We start from the raw sequence: 18,572 nt of genomic DNA, 5'->3' as shown, positions 1-18,572 counted from the left end.
AATAAATAGACTAGTGTTTTTATTTCATTCGCCTAAGAAATTAGCCAAGACATCATAGGGTTTAGCAGGTTATTCACATAAGGAGATAAACTGGCTGATGATAGAATCCAATTTCTCTTTTGATAGACTCTTGCTTGGCTAATTCTCAAAGCTCCAAAATGTTTTCATTCAGCATTCCTTCCTTTTCTTAGTTTCTGCAAAAGGCCTTCAAGAAGTCATTTCTCTTCTTATTTCCTCACTCTCTGTGTGTTTATCTGACATCTTGCATCCTTGCCTCTGACTTACAGAAACCAAACAGTATTCATTCTCTGCATTTGTAGAGAGTGTCTGTCTCTCCTGAAGGTTTCCACAGTTTAGCTTCCTTGTTATCTTTTTCCGTGATTCAGGCAATGATATTTTGATGACTGTGGTTTCAAGCATCATAATGTACAGGAAATCAGTGAAAGGTGACAGGAGGCCTGCATGGAGGCCACAGAACCACATATTTGAGTTCAATCAAGGAGCACAGAATGCTCCTGACAGTACTCAAACATAAAAATGAAGCATAAAATACACAAAAGCAGGGATAGACAACCCAGGAGGAATACTGAAGCACTGTTTGAGTATGCAGGGATGCCACCAGGATGTGACCTTGGCAAGGGATGTAAAGGGCAACAAGAAAGTCTTTCAGATGCAGAGCATCAGCAAAAGGAAGATGAGGGAAAATATGGGCCCAGTGCTGAATGGAACTGGTGACCTAGGATGCCTGGAAGAAGACAAGATATTCAATACTGTCTTTGCATAAATCTTCACTGGTAACATTTGCTTTCAGCAATTCGAGACCTAAAATCAGTGGAAAAGTCTGGAACAAGGAAGACTCACTCCTCAGTCACAGAGGTCAAGTTAAGGAACATTTAAACAATGGGGCCATGGAACCTCATGAGTTGTACGCATGAGTGCAAAGGGAGCCGACTGATGGCACTGTGAGGCCACTACAGATCATCTTTGAAAGGTCATGGCAATTAGGTGACGATCTTTGGGATGGGAGGAAAGTGAATATTAATCTAGTCTTCAAAACGGGCAAGAAAGAGGATCCAGACCATTCAGCCTCACTTCCATCTCTGGGAAGGTGATAGAGCAAAGAATCCTGGAAGCCATTTTCCAACATATGAATTACATGAAAGTGGGTTAACAGAGATTCGAAGGGAAAATCAAAACTGACCAACCTGACAGTATTCTTCAATGAAATGTCTAGATCAGCAAATAAGAGAGCGGTGAATGCCTTTCATTTTGACTTTAGAAAGGCATTTGACACTGTATTCCCTAAGACCCTGGCAGACAAACTGATAAAGTATGATCTAGATGAGGGCACAGTGGAGTGGACTTAAAACTGGCTGAACTGCCATGTTCAAAGGGTTGTAATCAGCGTCACAAAGTCCAGCTAGACACTGGTTGCTAGTGGTATACCTCAGGGGTCAATAATGGGACAAATACTGTTAATCATCTTCGTTAATGATCTAGATGATGGGTCAGAATGCACCCTCGGCAAGTTGGCAGGTGACGGAAGAAAGACTGGTTAATGTACCAGATGGTTGTGCTGCCATTCAATTGGACCTTGCGAGGCTGGAGAAATAAGCAACTGGGAAACTCTCATCAACAAATAGTGATGCCCCTGGGGAGGAATAAACAGATGCAACAGCACAGCCTGGGGACTGACCAACTGGAAAGTAGGTTTGCAGAAAAGGACCTGGGGATCCCAGGGAACAAACTTAACATGATCCAGCAATGTGCCCTTTGCAGTGAAGGTCAACAGCATCCTGGGCTGCATTAGGAAGTGCACCACAAGCAGGTTGGAGGGGGGTGAACATCACCCTCAACACCGAAAAGACTACATCTGGAGTGCTACATTCAGTTCTGGGCTCCTCAGTACATGGACGTACTGGTTAAAGTCTCATTAAAGATCATAGAGAAGACCTAGAGGTTGAGGGTTCCGACATGCAAAGAAAAGCTTAGAGAGTGAACATGTGAACGTTAGCATGGGAAAAAGAAGGCTCAGGGGGTCTATCAATGTGTATAAATATCTTCTGGGGAAGGTAAAGAAGAAAGTCACCTTCTGAGTGGTGTCCAGTGACAAAATGAGAGACAAATGGGTACAAAACTGAAGCATGGGAAATTGTATTCAAACATGGAAAGGAATGTTTTTAGTGAGAGAAAGCTCTGGCACTTGAACAAGTCTCTGAGAGAGGCTGTACAATATCTGTCCTTGGAGATTTCCAGTATTGAACTGTGCATGGTCCTTGCTGTAGTTTATCCTGCACTGAGCACGGGTTGGACCGGATGACCTCCAGAGGTCTTCCAACCTCAATGAGAGGAACTGTGATTCTGTTTCAGCAGCCTTTGAATAGAGCTTAAACAATTTGTCCCTTTCAAAGACATATTTGCATAACAGAACTAAAAAAGTTAGGATTTAGTCAAAATAATAAAACTGAACATCTAAAATAAGGTTAAGAGTATTCTACCAAGATAAAGATTTCAGACTTTCCATTTCCATGGTGTATGCAGAAGTACTCCATAATGTCAACTCCAGATTTTTTTAAGGTGGCTAGTAACTTTTGGTGTCTCAGTACCTATTCTTATGACTTTAAACAATTTAAAAATATGTGGGGCTTTTTTTCACAAAGTGGTCTCAGAATTTCTTAAGTCCTAAAAGAATCAAGGAAACATGAATCACGTTGCCCTTGAAACTTCAGCGTTCTGTTCTTAGATGCATTAAATGTTTCAATACCTCATGAGCCACTGTTAAACTACATGAATAGTTCCTGACAATCTCAATTAGCTATACAGGAATGTGTGAATGTAATCAGCAAAAAGAATGTGCGAAGCTATATACGCAAATCAGTTATCTGTCCTATATATTGGACATCGATCATTTTTTTCAAGAAGTCACAATAATTATACATATGAAGTGTTCAGTGGAGTAGAACTAGTATAGTACAGAGTACAGCAAATGGAAGGTCTCCAGCTCATCCTGGCAACACTTACCCATACAGTTCTTCATCATCATAAACCCACTTTCATAACCATCAAAGCACTCGCACTCAAAGCTTCCAGGAGTGTTGACACAAGTTCCACTTCCACATAAGTCTGGGGAGATCCGGCATTCATCAATGTCTGTTTTACAGTAAATGGAAATGTAGAAAAATCAAAAAGAGTTTAAGGTAATCCTTGCTTTCACAGAAGTTAAGACTTGGACATTATAAATGAATTCTACAGAAATTATACGTAGTACATAAAGTGATAGAGAAATGAAATTGATTTTAATATTTAAAAGAATCGGATTATGTGAAAAAGTTTGTGGAAGATTCATAATGTAATGCCTTTAGAGCTCTCAACTGTAGATTAAACTATGTTAAAGTACATTTCTAAGGATGCTACTGTAATAAATTCTGAGTTATTATTATAGAGGTACCGTTTGACTCCATGCATACAGCGCTATTGATATTAAATTGCTTTTTATGAATACAATTCTCTAGTAATTCATAATTTTGTCATTAATTTTTTACATATTAAGAAAACATGAAGGATTCACAGGGAATAAAAAATAACAGAATATTTGAAACAATGAAGACACTAGTCCAAGGCAATAAGGCATAGAATTAGTGCTGTCATCTGAGAAGTCTGTGGAGCAAGGAACAAAAGAGCAGAGAAAGGCATCAACATGTCTGCAGTAAGGTGGTGAGCTGGACAATGAACTATTTCTTAAAGTGGCTCCAGAAAACAAAGCTAGTGCAAGCTTAACTGAAGAAACTGTAAGAAAAAAAAAAAAAGATTTTAAACAGTTCTTTTTTTACTACATGAAAGAATCTCTTCTGCCTCTTGTTACTCCCAATGGCCAGTTTTCTACTGGGAGAAGATAGTTCATTTCTCGTGCACAGATGTGTGGAGGTGTGGGATGGTAATCCATGTGGTGGATCTGGGATGTCACTGAGTGCTTGGCTTTCTACAGGCTTTATAAAACATTTTGTTGCTAATTTAAAATTATAAAAGTCTTCTATTTAATAAAACCTGGGTCTCTGTGGCTTTTCTGTGGAACATTTTCATCAGGACAAAATTTCAGTGAAAAACAGAACCCAAAGAAGCTTTCATAGTGAGAAGTTTTGTGACCAATTCTTGTTAGTTTAGAAATAAAGTTAGTTAAATGCATTTCTCATCAATGCAATCACTATAAAAACAAGGAAATCACCAGTTAGGGCAACATTAACATCCAGACCAACCTCAGTTAACATGCCTTACCACCCACACTTTGTATTAGTCAGACTCACTTATGGACTCCTGTGTGGTAAAACAAAACCTCCTTCATTTTCAGCTCAGAGCCACCCACAATGCAGGCATCCAGGTTCTCATAACCAGGAAACTATCACACTTATCTTCTATTTCAGTCCAGGCAGTAAATAAACTTTTAAATTAAATGCATGCCTCTTCTTGCGTTAATGCACTGATGTCAGAATTGCAAGGGTGCCTCTGTGTGTGCTTGGCTATCAAAGCTAAATGAAAATTAATTTGTAGTGGAGTCCCTCAGTTCATTTAGTAATAAAACATCCACAGAGTAAAGACTGTAAATTAAGTTAATCTATATGTTAAGAACTAGAAATTAGCTTCACTGGTGATTCTTCCAGATTTTTCAGATTGTACTGACAGAGCATGACTTGATCATCTTTAACACCAATTTAACAGATTCCTAATGTCCATTTACCAGAAGAATGTTCAATTTAATAGAGAATCACTTCCTGAAAGGGAAACAACACTGTTGACCACTCTGTACAAAGATTAAGCTCTTAGAAATTGAAGGAAATTAATTACATCGAGCTTCCAGATCACCAACATATGCAACAATCACAAGTTCCTTTAAGAACTGGGGAAAGTGCAAGACTTACCTGTACAGTTTCTTTCCTCCATATCTAAAGCAAACCCACTGTTACATCTACATTTGAAACTTCCGATTGTATTCCTGCATTTACCATTCATGCACATACCAGGGAATACCTTGCATTCATTGATATCTATGGAAAAAAAAAAAAAAGAAAAAAAGAAAATAACATTCTTAAACACTAATATATAAATGTATATTGAATGGGAATTTCCTTTTCCTGCTTACCAGTTGTACTGAGCATAAAAGGCATGGTTTGGGCAGCAGGGTACTGCAGGGATGGCCTCATCCTTTACAGGTCTGGAGTTTGGAAAAATAAAACCAAGGAGACAAGTAGGAGGGGACATAGCTGGAGACACAGCTGTGATGCACTCCTGGAAGGCAGTACTCCAAGTCCTAGGAGGCATCCTTGAGGGACTGTTGCCCATGGAAGACCTATGTTGGAGTAGTCACACCTCTAAGGGACTGTTCCTGTAGGTGACCCATACCAGGTCAAGGGACAATGGGCTGTTTTGGCAATTCACTCTGGAGTAGTGACAACCCTGAGGGCTGGGGTACAGGAAATGCTTAAGAAGGAAAGAAGAGCGAGAGAAAACAGTAAACAAACAACAAGGGGTGGAAGAGAGAAACCATCCCCAAGGACCTGCTGCCCAATGCCTCACCTATGGGTCTGGGACTGAGTGCAACCTGCAATAAAAACAGAGGGACAGACACCAAGAAGAGTGGAGGAGAAATGCTGGGCTGAAGTTGAGCCTGGAAAAAAAGCAGAAAAGGTGTTTGCCTGCCTGTTCAATTGTTTATGCCTTCCTTGCTTTCCAATACACAAATCGGTAATTAAAAGTCTATGTTTATCAGCAATCCACTAAATTCAATGAAATTTCCCACATTGACACTGTTTTGCTTGTGACACAAATATGTATCATGTTCTTTACTTGGCTAACACAATGAATATTCATGGTTTTGCTGAACCTTCTTGTAAGAGATGTAATTATCATCTGTTTTTTTTTTTGTTTGTTTGTTTTGTTTGTTTGTTTTTAACTGAGTGATATTTCAAGATCAGTTTAGGAAAGGGTAACTTTTCTTTTGTAGAATATCAACCAAAATGTTTCACCTCTTCTAAATGTATTTTCCTGGACAGCTGGGATAACACAGGCTATTAAAATTCTTGCAACCTCTCTCATAAGCACGTGCACAAGGGGATTTACAGAGTTGAATGAGCTTTTCTTATACTCTGTAACTTGCTGGATGAATATCCTTATTTGAGGACTAAAAAAGTATGGTGCAAAAGCAGAAACATGCAGCAAAATCTTACAAAAATCTTGAGGTGGATAGAATTCCATACTTGTTTAGCAAATCACCACTGAATGTTGAGAGCTTTGAATTAGAATAGTAACACTTGAAAAATGGAGCTTATTTATGGTGAAACAGAGCGCCAATCTGTTAAAGTTTTCTCAAACAGCTCAACATATTTTCAAGACAAATGTTTCAGAATACTGTGTTCAAGTATTAAAACATTTCAGGATAACCTCAGCTTCTGAACACACAGAAATTTACTGTTCTTCTCAGACTTCAGTCATCTAAAATAATCTCATATCTTGTTTCTTAAGGTTTTCCAGCCTCTTATGTTTTGTCTGTGCTCTGTGGAAGCGAAAGACAGGAAAAAATGGACAAGATGTTTTTACTTTACTTTATCACTGCAGCTCCATCGCCCTCATAATTTGAGTGTAATATCAGACACCCTTCCCTTTTAATCACTTAATTGGTGATTAAAACCAATTGGTGAAAAAACTCTGCAAAGCACAGAAGGAACCCATCCTTTTTCAGTCTGTATATCTACAGGTCAGTCAGCCTCACCTCCATCCCTGGAAAGGTGATGGAGCAGCTCGTCCTGGAGGTCATCTCCACAAATGTGGTGGATAAGAAAGTGATCAGGAGTAGTCAGCATGGATTCACCAATGGGAAATCATGTTTGACCAATCTGCTGTTCTTCTTTGATTGGTTGACCAGCTGGGTAGATGAGGGGAGAGCAGTGGATGTGGTCTACCTTGACTTCAGCAAGGCTTTTGACACTGTATCCCGTAACCTCCTCATAGACAAGCTCAGGAAGTGTGGCCTAGATGAGTGGACTGTGAGTTGGATTGGCAATTGGCTGGATAGCAGAGCTCAGAGGGCTGTGCAGTGGTGCAGTCTAGCTGGAGGCCTGTAGCTAGGGGGTCTGTCCCCCAGGGGTCAGTATTGGGTCCTCCCTGCACCTAGGGAAGAATAACCCCTAGCACCGGTACAGGATGGGGCCTGACCTGCTGGAGAGAAGCTCTGCAGAGAGGGACCTTGGAGTCCTGGTGGACAGCAGGCTAACCACGAGTCAGCAATGTGCCCTTGTGGCCAAGAAGGCCAGTGGTATTCTGGAGCACATTCGGAAGAGTGATGCCAGCAGGCCAAGGGAGGTGATCCTCCCCCTCTATACAGCGCTAGTGAGGCCATACCTGGAGTCCTGTGTCCGGTTCTGGGCTCCCCAGTGCAAGAGGGACATAGAACTACCGGAGCAAGTCCAGAAAAGGGCTACTAAGATGATTAGGTGACTGGAGCACCTGTCGTATGAGTACAGTCTGAGAGAGCTGGGCCTGTTTAGCTTGGAAAAGAGAAGACTGAGGGGAGATCTTATCAATGTATATGAATATCTGAAGGAAGGGTGTCAAGAGGATGGAACTATACTCTTTTCAGTTGTGCCCAGCAACAGGACAGGAGGCAATGGGCACAAACTGAAGCACAGGAAGTTCCAGCTGAATATAAGGGGTCACTTCTTCACTGTGAGGGTAACAGAGCACTGGAAGAGGTTGCCCAGAGAGGTTGTGGAGTCTCCTTCCCTGGAGATATTCAAAACTCCCTGGATGCCATCCTGTGCAATGTCCTCGAGGGGATCCTGCTCTGCGAGGGGGTTGGACAAGATGATCTTCAGAGGTCCCTTCCAACCTCAAACTTTCTGTGATTCTGTGGTTCAGAGAACCCTCACCAAATTGCAGTAATATTTTATGTTCACATTTTAACTCCTTGACTTCATAGAATTCCATCTCATCCTCAGTTCACTCTTTGCAAAGCACAATGTTAAAAAGGTGTGTATTTTCTGTTATTCTCATCATTGAGATCTCCTCTCCCTATCATAGTCCTATCATAGTCATTTCGTTTTTGTCCTTACCAAAATGAGACCTTGCATCTTTTCTTCGCAGACTCCTATAACACTCTTGAACATCATGCAAACAGAGGTAGGTTCCCTACCTTTACTGTCAGCTCTGTAAGGCAAACATCTTTATAATATTTCTCATCTCAAGTACATACGAAATATAAATCCTGGCATTTCCTTAGAATAGTCACCAAGATGTACATATAATTCACTTCTAGATCAGTTAGACAATAATGAACCCTTACCTTTATAAAATGGCCTGCCAGTTAGAATATCTCCCCTGTTGGAAAAGCCAGGACCTCTGGGACACAGAGACTCATATTCCTTTGTGCCAGGCTTTGGACACTCCTCACAGTCGGAGCCCCAGGCAGCACCCACAGCGCAGCAGCAGGCATCCATACGAAACTTGCCAGGCACAGACTGAATGCACTCATCTTCATCCCATTTCAAGTAGCATTGCTCCATGCGGATATCTGCTCATTAAAAAAAAAAAAAAAAAGGGAAATTTTACCCTTTGCTAGGTTTTCAGTTCTTCAGAAGCAGCTATTTGAGTACATGTGTATAACAGTGGGTCAGTTTCTGGGAGACAGATTTCTGCTTAAGATGCTACACTTCTGCACAGTGTTGAACCATTTGAAATCGCTATTGGTAAGTTTCTGAATCTCTGTTGCAGCACATAAAAGTAGAAGTATTTATCTAAATGCTAGTTTCTACAACATACAAATAATGGGAAATGTATCAATTACAGCTGGGCTAGAGAAGATGTCTGTGATTCTACATCTTCCTAGATGGACTGGAATTCAAGCTGTGTTGTCAGAATAAATGTAAGCATTAATTTTTTATATCATACACTGGACTGGAAGTTAGGCTTCAGGAAACCTAACAGATATTTTAAATGCTTGGCACAAAATGCTTTGGTAAAAATGCATTATCTAAAAAATAACATGGATGAGCTTCTGAATTATTTTCCATACAAGTCCTTCAGAGTTATACAGTTTTACAGTATAAATTTACCCTATGCACATCTTAAGGTAAACAATTTAGAATCAAGTATAAGAATTAGAAATTGTTTAAAGAATACTTATGTTTTCCTGTAAACTACTCTATTTCAGGATCATATTTATTTTCATTTCAAAAGATTCAGCAAACGTATTTCTAATAAATACTTATTTTCATTGAAATCACTGTAGTGGACCCTGCAGGAAATAAACATATTTGAGAAATATATAGCACAGTGCTTATGTAGCAGAGGAGAAGGCACATATCTTGTAATATAAAGGGACATCTTCTCAATAAATTAGGAAGAGGGAATATGGCTTTAAGGGTAAATGAATCCTGTGTGTTGCATGAAAACGACTCCCTTGTTCCAACCTTTCATTATCTCAGTCAACCACACCTAAATCCACACTTGTCCTTATGAAATTTCTCACTGAGAAGTAGTACAGGGTTGATGGCCACGGATGTCAGTGACAGGCAACAGATTTGCTAACTATTGAGGAAAAAAAAATAAAAAGAGGAAGGAAAACCTAACAAAACTACTTATGCTATGCACTAAAAAATACACACATGCAACTTGGCAGACTTGGTTTTGAATTATTTCTTTTTTTCTATGAGATATTTATGCTGATTATACACATCTGTTTCCTTTCAAAATTCTATTTTTAAAAATATTTCTAGCATTACATTGACATTAAAAAAAAAAAACCTGGTAGCTGTTTGTATCAGCTATTGGTAAGGCATAGTGCAATTAAAGGAAAATTGCTTGCTTAAACTTGAATCTCCTTTGAGGAAAGAGAACACTGGTCAAATAAAAAACGTGGATTAGAGCAGGCAAATTCTGGACTGACATGAAGCAAGGGCTGAAAATTTGTACTTGTTCTATTGTTCTGTTTTCTTAAAAGAAAGCAAATGCTGTAAGTAATAATATTTTTATAGTCCTTAAAACAGGTAAAAAAAAAATTAACATGAATTCCAGAATCTTTTAAGTATTCAGTTCCCTGACTGTATCTTTTTCATTTCTGACTACTGATTTTTAAAGATTTCAAAAAAGCAATCTGAACAGATGTACTGCAAAACACTGAATTCCTGGATGGAGAAGGTGTGTGTGGTACAAATTAATTTCAGTTAAAACAGACATGCACTTTTATAGAATACATTACAACTCACAATAAATAGTCTTTTTTTCTTTCTTTCTCCCCCCCCCCCGCCCCCCCCCCATAATCTTATAGATAAATGTAATTCTAAATTACTAGGTATGGCTTATTTAAAACCATATAAACATTTTGTGGTATCTGAATATGGATTTTACAGCTTCTCAGATGTAAAAAATACAAGCTCCCTAAGAGAGTGAGCAAGGGGATAGAATTTCCAATTAAAAAGGCAAGAAAAAGAAAACCAAGTACATTCATTGATATATATTGTTGTTTTATTACGATAATTCAGATGCTTCAAAAATTTGTAGCAATGTGACTTTTTATAATACCTGTGATTGTAAAAAGCACTATTATATGTTCATTCACGCACTTCCCCAGCTCTAGAAAAAAAGTTACAGAAAAGTTAAGGGTTTTCCAGGGGAATACACTTTCCTGGTGGTAGTGTAGGAACTGTGGTAAGTCTCTCTTGCTCTTTTTCCCTATCTTGCAACCTCAGGAATTGAGTTCTAGCTCTTTCCTTTTTTCTCTGCCAACAACAACAAAAACGTTTAGCAGACTAGTAAAACTAACTACACTTGCTACTGGATATTTTTGCATTCTTTAATTTGCATAAGGGGTTCAGTACTTTTTATACCTCAAAACTTTCCTGTAGAGAACATTGTCTTCACAGCTATCATGTTTTGTCAGTAGAAGACATTTAAGTTCTGTACAATGAAGATGAGCTCTTATTTTTATCTACATCCATTTTGCTTTCTTACAAACAGAACAATTTGCACCAGTGTTTGTGCTACAAGCTAGTACCTCATTTTCACAACATGACTAGATAGCAAGAGAGAAAAGAGGAAGTCACACTGCATTATAAGCTTCTGGTTGGACAGCTAACTGCTTATTGTCTAGCTCCCAGTGAGTTAGATGTTTCTGTTTTGGAACAGAAGTCACAGTTAAGGGCAGCACTCTAGCAAAACCTATTGACTGCACTGAAGGCAAGACAAATCATAACACAAACATTCACATTCCCTCTAGGGATTAACAACTCTTCCCTGAACTGGCACAGGTATCTGAAGTCTTAGCAGGCAAAAACTAAGACATACATTTAACAAAGTCAGCAATACAGAAACAAATCAAACATCCTTTCATACTCTTTTGAGACCTATTTCAGATATTTCTTATACAGAGCCTAAAAGTTAGCAGAGTTGACTGTGGTCTTACCTAAACACACTCGCCCTGTTCCATCCAGTGTCAGTCCTTCAGGGCACTCGCAGTGAAATGAACCTCTGCTGTTAACACATCGCCCATTGGGACAAACTCCCGGGAAAACATCACACTCATTTACATCTGTTGGTAAATGAAGGGGTGAAAGAAATTTCAGACTGTATGCCAGCTCCAGCAAGTAGAAAGCTACAACTTTTTTGAGAACTTCAGCTATATGAAAGAAAGCATGACACTTTCATTCATAATGTATTAGGATAAGTAATATTTTCTAATAAATAAATTGAAGGAGTAGTTCCATCCTTTTTGTACCATTTTGACATTCTCCAATAGTGTTAACTTTTATGTCCCCAACAGTCAGTAACTGTGATGGCATTCATCTAAGATCAGTATGATTATGCCTGGCAAAATGAACAGCAAAATAAATCCTCTTTTATACCGTTTTCCAGGGGGAAAAAATGACATCTTGAGTAAGAAGCAAAAGCATTACCTTCACAGGTAACACCCTTAACTCTGGCAAATCCTCTTGAGCAAGCTGTGTCTGGAATCAAGCCAAAAAAGATATATCACTGCTTTAGAATGACAGAAATATAAGAGCAAGTAATTTAAAAATAAAAGTATCTTTGCAATTTTTCTATATTTTCTGACTGCATAACATGATGAGTGATCTAGCCTCAATGAAGAAAACTATGGACTCATACATGTTACTTATAACAAATAATAGCTGGGGAAATTAAATCTTATATATTTTTTTCTCATGGTTTCCTCAATCTGAAATTGAGGAATCAGACTAATCTCTGCACTCAGATGTAACTGAAAGGTAAATTTTTATAAAGTTCCCTAAAGATTTCAAGCTTTAGTGATGCTAGTTATCACTGAAGTGTTTGTTTGTTTGTTTGTTTTTGTTTGTTTGTTTGTTTCCACTACAGCTTAATAAAGGATATCAGCAAAGATGTTATTCTAGGATATGTATGTAAAATGTAGCATGCTGTAGAGATATGCAAGCTTGCTGGAATCAAGTGAGTTAGAGATTAGGAAATTAAATGGCCAAACATAGTCTGAACTAATGGGCTCTCTAGATTGATTAGTTTTTGATCAGTTATACCACCCTCACCTTACCATGCTGCTTCCTGGAGTTCAAAGTAGTATCTTTTCTTGATGCTCTACTGCATCTCAAAAGCTTGTTTGTTTGCACCATGCTTATTAGGTGAGATACATGTGACCACAGTTATTGTTTCAACTTAAAAATAAAGGCTGGTTCAGTTGCAAGTGGCATTATTCAAATCTTATGGCGAGAGTGTGGCACGGTGTTTATTCCATAAAAACAAGCATGCATTTAGCATTCCTGCTTCCAACCTCTAGCCCTACCCCTGTGATCTAATACTAGTACTATTCTGCAATCAATAATTGTACATAAGTTATGTGGTTGAAAACAGCTGGAACAAGTGTTAACAGCCCACAAAATAAAAAGCCCTCAAGACTTTTAGCAGATATTTCACTTTACTATTATAGTCTTTAATTCAACCTACCCCAATGCACAGTCCATGTTGAGAAGAAACATATATAGCTATTCAAAGATCAATTCAAATGTTATTTCCTTGTAGCTTCAAAGTTATTAGAATAATACCTGATGGTGGAGATTAGAAGTGATGCTGAAGAAAACAAACTCATTTCATAGTGTTTTCTTGTTATTATTTTTTAACAGAAGATGATGAGAATTTATTAGTGTTACATTTGCTCTTCTCACAAAAGTCACAGGATATGCAAGCACAGCAGCATACCTAATTCACAGCGCTCACATGGGCTGCCCCAAGCTGCTCCTAAGGTAGCACAGCATTCAGATTTCAGTGTAGCACCATTGATGTTGACTTCACAGCGACTATCCTGGATGTTAAGCCAGCAAGTCCCCTTCAGGCTATCTGCAATAGAAACAAAATGGAACTGTCACAGTAAAAAGAGCTGGCATCTTCTCATGCCACTGGCAGATGGAGTACAAAGAAAGCACAGTCTGTCTTTGCATCAGAGTCATTTTGTATGTATTTTATTTTAGAAGCAGAGGAAATGAATACCACTACCACTAAAAATGAGTGGTAGAGTGCACCGCTTGAGGCATTTTATAGTCCAGGTCCTATAGCTAGTTGAGGTCCTCCAGCAACTACAGCAATTGTATTTATTTGTTTCATCTAGAGACTGCTCATTTCTAAAATACACAAGTAGCAAATAGAGATTGTAACCTGGGATTCCCCCTTCCAGCTGACTGCTTGAACCACTGGGCTATAATCACCGGGTGCTCTTACCTCTGTCCCACTCAACGAAACTTCAAGATTGTCAGAAAGAAAAGAAAAAGAAAAGTGTGGGGGGCAGGAGTGTGCTAGATTGTTTTAGAGGTGCAGTCCTCCCGGTGCATTAGGAGGGCTTTGATTATGTCTGTTAGCTTACACTCCACTCTCTGCTCCTGAGGATGCAGTCACAGCACATCCAGCTCCTCAATCACAAATTAGATTGTCAGGCTGTGAACTGAGACCTGCTCAGGGCAAACCCATTCCAGTAAATGCCCAACTGAGACAAGCAGCACCTCCTGACTGCTCTCCAGCTAACCAGCCATGAAGAAGAGAGATTTTCGGTCACCGGTGTCAACTATGCTGCCTGAAATTCTCTGAAATTCTCTTTTAGGTACCCAAATATTCAAGTATAAAAAACTACGCTTTCAAAGCCCAAGCCACTTTTCAAAATGTCAATTAGATCCTAAATCGGGTATATACATTTGAAAGTACAGCACCTTGACTCAGTACTTTTATGCATTTATATTAAAATGAGATCAAATTTCTTGAATTCACCATATTTGAAAAGTTGTGACAGTGTGGTGAAGTTCCCACTGACTGGAAGAGGGAAAACATAACCCCCATTTTAAAAGAGAAAAAGGAGGACCTGGGGAGCTACAGTCCAGTCAGTCTCACCTCTGTGCCTGGCACGATCATGGAGCAGATCCTTCTGGAAACTGTATTAAGGTACATGGAAAATAAGGAGGTGACTAGGGACAGCCACCATGGCTTCACTAAGGGCAGATTGTGCCTAAAAAGTCTGGTGGCTTTCTGCGATGGGATTACAGCACTGGTGGACAGGGGAAAAGCAACTGACATCTTCTACCTGGACTTGTGCAAAGCATTTGACACTGCCCCCTATGATATCCTTGTCTCTAAATTGGAGAGACATGGATTTAATGGATGGACCACTAGGTGGGTAAGGAATTGGCTGGATGGTCACACTCAGATAGTTGCGGTCAACGGGTCAATGTCCAGGTGGAGATGCGTGACAAGTGGTGTTCCTCAGGGGTCGGTACTGGAACCGGCGCTGTTTAACGTCTTTGTTGGTGACATGGACAGTGGGATCGAGTGCACCCTCAACAAATTTGCCAATGACACCAGGATGTGTGGTACAGTCAACATGCTGGAGGGAAGGAAGCCCCTCCAACGGGACCTGGACAGGCTTGAGAGGTGGGCCTGTGCAAACTTCATGAGGTTCAACAAGGCCAAGGGCAAGGTCCTGCATCTAGACCAGGGCAATCCCCAGCACAAATAGAGGCTGGGTGGAAAATGGTTTGAGAGCAGCCCTGAGGAAAAGGACCCAGGGATGCTGGTTGACAAGAAACTGAATGTGAGCCAGCAGTGTGCGCTTGCAGCCCAGAAAGCCAACTGTATTCCTGGCTGCATCAAAAGCAGCATGGCCAGCAGGGCTGGGGAGGTGATTGTCCCCCTCTGCTCTGCTCTCGTGAGACCCCACCTGGAGCCCTGAGTTCAGCTCTGGAGCGCCCAGCACAAGGAGGACATGGATGTATTAGAACAAGTCCAGAGAAGGGTCTTGAGGATGATCAGAGTGCTGGAGCACCTCTCCTATGAAGACAGGCTGAGGGAGTTGGGGTTGTTCTGTCTGGAGAAGAGAAGGCTCTGGGCAGACCTTATAGCAGCCTTCCAGTATCTAAAGGGGGCCTACGGGAAAGCTGGGGAGGGACTTTTTGTCAGGGAGCATGGTGATAGGACAAGGGGTAATGGCTTTAAACTAAAAGAGGGTAGGTTTAGATTAGATACAAGGAAGAAATTCTTTACTCCGAGTGTGGTGAGGCACTGGCACAGGTCTCCCAGAGAATCTGTGGATGCCCCATCCCTGGAATTGTTCAAGGCCAGGTTGGATGGGGCTTTGAGAAACCTGGTCTAGTGGGTGAGAGGTGTTCCTGCCCATGTCAAGGGGGTTGGAATTACAAGATCTTTAAGGTTCCTTCCAAGCCAAACCATTCTATGATTCCATGAAGCAGACCACAATCCCTGTCACTGGATAGCAAAAACAGTCTTTAAATATCTAACCCAGATTTGGAGATCAGCCTTGACAGAGTTTACATGCAAGTGCATACTCAAAGTTCAAAGCTAAGAAAGTGGCACAGATGAATTTAACAAGATGACTTATGCAAGATGAATAGGAATTGGCTTTTAAGATTTACATGTAATATACATACGAAAAGCCAGACAATCTATTAGGTGCTGTGGATTATTATTACTGATACCTCATATTTAGGCGCAACGCGCTCCAGCTTATTTTTTTTCAATCAACTTGAACTTTTCTACAAAACTGTCATTAAAAAATTACTTAGACCACCAAGAACACAACTTTTCTTTGGGTAATGTAACAGGAGAAAAATGGCTAAAGAATGTGCCTGGAACCAGTTTTAGAAACTGGAGAATGTACTTCATACACATTTAATTATAAAAGAGTGCAATTATTTAGATTAATGTTGGTCTCAAACATGTAGGGCAGAATACTACCTTTAAAAAAGTGCATGAACCAATGAGGGGCTGAGGATCGTGGGCAAGTCATCTTTTCTAAGCCTTGTTCCACCTTTGTCTGACAGTCAGGATTAGGGTTAACATCAAAAGACCAAAGGAAGACATAAGCTACAAAGTGGCTACCTGGATCTGCCCTTGGCCAGTCATGGGTTGGTCATAATATCTTCACATCATATGTCCCAAATACAGGGGACTAACACAGGGAGAACAAAATAGGCCCTTTTAGCTGCTATTTCATGATACATCTAGCTTACTGGCCATACATTGATGTCTCTGCTTTATGTTATCAAAATGTAAATGCTTCCATTGCTTCATTCACTAGAAATTTCTGAACAAGATATTATTCATTTTTAGTAGCCAACATTACAGGATGAAAAAGTCAAAACAGTATCTCAAAAATGATTTAAACTATACAAATTAGCAGGTGACTTCCTTCACACCAGCTGCATCTATACTACGCTGCCAAAGTCTGCTTGTCTTATTTTTTTTCAGGCTATGAGTTAATTTCCTTTATTTTACACAACCTCTCTTGTCCAGACAAAACTTACAAAGGGCAGTCACTGTGACTTTTACTTTGGTGAAAAAATTATTTATTATCCAGCATCAAAGCATTCTTTCTGCTGCTTGCAACTCTTTGATTCTGACTTGAAGAAGAATATACGCATACTACAGGCAGATGGCAGCCTACGGGTTGTGCACTGTGTGAATTCCAAAAATATTGAAATGTGCATAAAAAGCATTTATTAAGTGCACATTTCAAAGACCACAAATTGCAGTATCTCTACTACATGAGCAGTTTCCAAAATAGAAATGCAGCACTGGTACCACCAACAGAAGTATTTCAAAAACAGTTCCAATTCTACCCTTCCTTACAGGATGTCAGCCTTAATACTGCAGACACTGTCAGTGTGAAAGCAAAAGAAATGCATAATACATCATCTTTTTTTGTTGAATGCTTTTAATGTAAACGCTAAACTAACAACTTTCATTTGCTGGAAGTTGGAGCTCTAATATGAGGCCAAATGTTGTGACTTGAAATCTTGCTATTACTTGAGCAAGTCATTTTTCTTTTATGCAGGGAACCTCACAGAGAGAGACAAATGGCTTACATCTATGCTGGATTTCTACAAGCAATATGGACGCAAATGGCTTAAGCCACCTGGTTCTTCAGCATTAAGGCTGAGCAGCCCATGCAAAGGAGCCAGAGGAAATGACAGACTGAAGTTATCTGTCCACAAACTAAGTAAAGAACATGCGTCAGCCACATAACTTGGGTATTATCTGAGTCCACAAGAGAACGGTGAAAATCAGCAATAAGGCCAATTGGAACAAACACATGAGAACAAGATGTTGTAAAAATAAAATTAAGAGTGCTGTAATGTTAATGTTTTTTTCTTCTAATTATGTTGTCATGTGCAAATTTATGTGAATTTTAAGTTCAAGCTTTCATCGCCATCATGAAAGAAAGAAAAATATGTCCTTACAAACGGGAGTGATTTTGGTTCTGACATGAGACCAAATTTGGAACTAAACCAAAACTGTAGAGAGGTCAGAATCAAACTGACACTACCTTAGTTTGATCATTCTTATGAAGAATACAATACATACCCAAACCAGAACACCATTCTAGACATATGCTTCTGTACTGGTGTAAGCTTTTCATATCTGATGCTACAATAATGCTTTACAGGAACAATCAGCTAAAAAATTATGTCAATTATAGTCAATATACAAGTGGAGAAACACAACTTTCTCTACTGTGGAGATTTAAAACAGCTTACATTCAATGAATGTTTGCAAGTTTTTCACACCAGAAACTGCCTATAACCTCACTCCCCTTTCAGTAACCTAGTCTGCCCTTCTCTCAATCACTACTGATTCTAATGGAAATTTTGCCAACACAGAAAAACATAAATGGACTCTACATGTACAAATCTGTACTTCTCACGTGAGCTATCCCGACCCTTCTGTCCTAACATATTCTCACCTGTGGCACTGAAAACTCTTCCTGTGGGAATGCTGATCAACATGAAAAGTAACTATTAGGCTTATAGTATGGGTGGCTCCTATCCTTCACTTTTAATCTGACTGTTCAACTATTTATTTTGTTTGTTTTACATTATTTGCCACTACTACTCAAGCCAAATAGGACCTCACATGACAACCAATTCAATGGAAACAATTTGCAAAGTAAATCCAGAAAACTATTATAATTAAGTCCTTAATGAACTTGTAATACCTTTGGATGTCAGAACATGAAAATTAAAACAAGCAGTACAAAAAAGCACAAA

General features: G+C 39.5%; 1 protein-coding gene across 2 annotated transcripts in view; it reads right to left on the bottom strand.

Annotated features, from left to right (window-relative positions):
• Positions 1–18,572, bottom strand: part of FBN2 (fibrillin 2) — a 190,018-nt gene that overhangs the window by 56,394 nt on the left and 115,052 nt on the right. For both annotated transcript variants that reach the window (XM_080575090.1, XM_080575089.1), the window contains 6 exons: positions 13,228–13,365; positions 11,937–11,987; positions 11,447–11,572; positions 8,330–8,557; positions 4,914–5,039; positions 3,022–3,150 (listed from right to left, as the gene is read on the bottom strand). In XM_080575090.1, the coding sequence (XP_080431216.1) occupies positions 3,022–3,150; positions 4,914–5,039; positions 8,330–8,557; positions 11,447–11,572; positions 11,937–11,987; positions 13,228–13,365 (798 nt within the window). The remainder of the gene's footprint in view (positions 1–3,021; positions 3,151–4,913; positions 5,040–8,329; positions 8,558–11,446; positions 11,573–11,936; positions 11,988–13,227; positions 13,366–18,572) is intronic.

Source organism: Anser brachyrhynchus (assembly GCF_964034855.1).
Source record: "Anser brachyrhynchus genome assembly, chromosome: Z".
NCBI lineage: Eukaryota > Metazoa > Chordata > Aves > Anseriformes > Anatidae > Anser > Anser brachyrhynchus.
This window is presented reverse-complemented; position numbering and strand designations above follow the sequence as displayed.